General features: G+C 34.2%; 1 protein-coding gene across 1 annotated transcript; it reads left to right on the top strand.

Moving 5' to 3' along the window:
• Positions 1-2,197: 2,197 nt before the first annotated feature.
• On the top strand, positions 2,198-2,968 carry LOC107061681 (uncharacterized). Its single transcript, XM_015311385.1, has 2 exons — positions 2,198-2,436; positions 2,566-2,968. The coding sequence occupies exons 1-2, from the start codon at positions 2,198-2,200 to the stop codon at positions 2,966-2,968; spliced, it is 642 nt and encodes a 213-aa protein (XP_015166871.1).
• Positions 2,969-3,459: the final 491 nt, after the last annotated feature.

A 3,459-nucleotide genomic window follows, 5' to 3' on the forward strand; every position in this document is an offset into this window, starting at 1 on the left:
GGGGTAGGTGTGGCTTAAAGAAAATGAAAATTTGAATTTTTTTTCAAGAACAAACTTAATTTTTTTTTTCTTTGTGGGAAGTGGAGGTAGGGGTAGTCAGGGTTTGGTGGGGTAAAAAAAATCAAAAAATTTAAAATTTGACTTGTTTTTCGAAAATAAAATTTTAAGTTGTTAATGTTTTTGGTTGGGGGGATGGGCTTGTTTGGGGGTAGGGGGGAGGGTAGGGACAAAACAAATTGATTTTTTTTTTAAAAAGGAAATTTTTAAAATTTTATTTTTTTTAATGGAGGGGGTAATCAGGGTAGGGTAAGAATTTTTTTTATTTGAGGTTGGAGGACAGTTTTGGAAAATGTATTCCATAAGTTTTGAAGGAAAGTCATTTTCCTTAAAATAAATAAATAAATTTGAGAAAAATATGATGATTTGGAAAATATTTTCCAAAACATTTAAGCCAACCAAACATGGAAAAAATGAAAAATATTTTCGAGAAAATATTTATTCATACCAAACACACCCACTATATTTTCAAAAAGAATGTCAAAATAATTTGAAGAGATTAAGAGTTCAATTCGACGTTTAGTCCTTATGATGTGTATGGGGGAGTTGTTAATTGCATAATGAGTGTAGGTTTTATTGAAAATGGGAGGTGTAAAAAATAAATTGACCACGTGTTTGATTAAATTTCTTATAACTGTACAGTTAATGGAGGGGCAAGTTTGAGTTTGAAAATAGTGTTAATATTTGATCCAAATTAGTGGGAAAGGAGCATTTTGAATTAAATATAAATAGAAGAAAGGCAAATCTAATCCAATAATTGAAAGAAAGACATTTTGAACCTTTTTTAATATGTTAAAACCATGTCAACCCTTTTTCGTATAAAATATACATAGAGAAATGAGGTTTCCAAAATGGGTTGTTTGTTGACAAACCTTAAAAATGACTATCATTTGGACATTATTAGAGATCTATAACTATTGTTCGAGTAATTGCAATTTATAACTATTGTTTGAGATGTTGAGCTTCAAACGAAAAATCTCGCCTCTATCCCCATTTCCCTCTTTCTCTTCCTCTCTCTCACTGTCTCACATGTCCTTTCTCTTTTCCTTTCTTTGTATTTTGTATTTTGTATTTTCACTCATATCTCTTTGCATTTTATATTTTCACCCCTATATCTCTTTCTTTGTATATTGTATTTTCACCACTCTCTCTCTTTGTATTTTATATTTTGTATATTTACCTCTCTGCCTCTTTATATTTTATAGTTTCACTTTGTCTCTTTTTGTATTTTGTGTTTTTACCCCCCCCCCCCCCCTCCCCCCTACCTTCTCTCTTTGTATTTTATATTTTTACCTCTTGTCCTCTTTGTATTTTCACCTATCTCCCTCTTTGTATTTATATTTTCACCTCTTCCCTTTCTCTCTCTTTGTATTTTGTTTTTTTGTCTCTTTCTCTCTCTTTGTATTTGGTATTTTAAATTTTTACCTCTCTCCTCTTTGTATTTTATATTTTCACCTCTCTCCTCTTTGTATTTTATAATTTCACCTCTCTTCTTTGTATTTTATATTTTCACCTTCTTTTTTTCTCTTTGTACTTTGTATCTTTACCTCTCTATGTAGTTACACATATTTTTGTTGAGATACTCGCAGCAGTCTGTTATCAATACATATCAGGTTGTTAGAGTAGATTTAGTTCAAATCATTTGATTCAATCTTTTCCACAAGGTTAGATTAAGTTGTTAAAGTAGTTCCTTAGATTTAGTCAAGTTAGTTACATATTAAGTTGTTAGAGTAGTTCCTTAGAATTAGTCAAGTTAGTTACATATTAAGTTGTTAGAGTAGTTCCTTAGAATTAGTCAAGTTAGTTACATATTAAGTTGTTAGAGTAGTTCCTTAGAATTAGTCAAGTTAGTTACATATTAAGTTGTTAGAGTAGTTCCTTAGAATTAGTCAAGTTAGTTACATATTAAGTTGTTAGAGTAGTTCCTTAGAATTAGTCAAGTTAGTTACATATTAAGTTGTTAGAGTAGTTCCTTAGAATTAGTCAAGTTAGTTACATCTTACCTGTATTTAAGTTGATGTTACGATTGAATAAGATCATTCAAATTTACTTTGATTCTCAATCTCTTTATGGTTTCAGATCCCCTCTAAAGCTCTCACGAGTCTGATCCAATTTTTTCCTCTCTCTCCGCGTAAAAAATATGATTGTACCAGTTACCACAAGTGACAGTGCCGCTGCAATCTCGACTACCACTCATGTGGTACAGTTCAATCTAGCTGCCCAATTACCGATCAAACTGCAAGTTAAACTCAAGGCGCAACTAGTGATGCTACTCAATGGACACAATCTCCTTGAGCATCTCACTAGTGCCAAATTTGCTCCGCCAACCACTATCACACAAACTGATAGTACTCTCTCAAATCTTGAATATGAGATGTGGTTTTGCCAAGACCAACTAATTCAACAGGCAATGATGGCATCAGTTGACCACACCATTGCTCCCACTGTTGCAACTATCTCCTCTACAAAAATAGCATGAGATCTCCTTCATACAACTTATGCCAATAGGAGTCACACTCGCATTTTTAGCTTGCGAGATCAGTTGCAAAACTTGAAAAAAGTTTCCCAGACAGTTGCTACTTACCTACAGGAGATCAGATCAATTGCTGATGCTCTCAAAGTAGCAAGCTCTCCAGTGGCTGATGATGAACTAGCAGTCAAGATCTTAAGTGGCCTAGGTCATGAGTACCGTGAAATCACTGCCGCTATAAGAGCGCGTGACACAACCTTAAGCTTTAAGGAGCTATTTCAGAAACTCATGGACCATGAACTCTTTCTCAAACATCAATATATTGAGAAATCATCCTCCATCATCATGGTAGCAGTTGCACAAAGGACCAACTTTCAGCCCCAACATCAGAAGAATAATCGCCGCTTCCCTAATCAATCTTCGAAACCACAAGATCCATGACAGGCATACCTTGGCAATCAACAAAATGGGAGACAGCCCAGGCAAGCGGTGAAATACCAACTTTGCCAAAAGATCGGTCACACAACTAATGTGTGTCGCTTAAAATCGCACAATCACTTTGAAACTAAGGTCAACTTTGTATCGAATCATCACTCAGATGCAAGTCCTTGGATTCATGATTCTGGAGCAACCCATCATGTCACAACAAATTCAGATAATCTTGAAGAATATACTGGCAATTAGGAAGTGTCCATGGGTGACGGTAAAACTATTCTCATTACTCACACTGGTTTAACTCAAATTAAATCTTTTAACTATAATTTCATGCTCTCTAACACTCTTTGTGCTCCAGCTATAAAAAAGAACCTTATTTCTTTTGCTAAGTTTTGCTCTGACAATCTAACCTCAATAGAATTTTTTCCACACTCTTTTCTTGTGAAGGATCTCAAAACTCAGAGAATGCTGGTACAAGGCTGGAATAAACATGGACT

The sequence above is a fragment of the Solanum tuberosum genome, unplaced genomic scaffold (assembly GCF_000226075.1).
Source record: "Solanum tuberosum cultivar DM 1-3 516 R44 unplaced genomic scaffold, SolTub_3.0 scf00153, whole genome shotgun sequence".
NCBI lineage: Eukaryota > Viridiplantae > Streptophyta > Magnoliopsida > Solanales > Solanaceae > Solanum > Solanum tuberosum.

Coding starts and splice junctions, on each gene's coding strand:
- LOC107061681 (XM_015311385.1), top strand. CDS start 2,198: ATGATTGTACCAGTTACCACAAGTGACAGTGCCGCTGCAATCTCGACT. Junction 2,437..2,565: donor AATCTTGAATATGAGATGTG/GTTTTGCCAAGA, acceptor TTATGCCAATAG/GAGTCACACTCGCATTTTTA.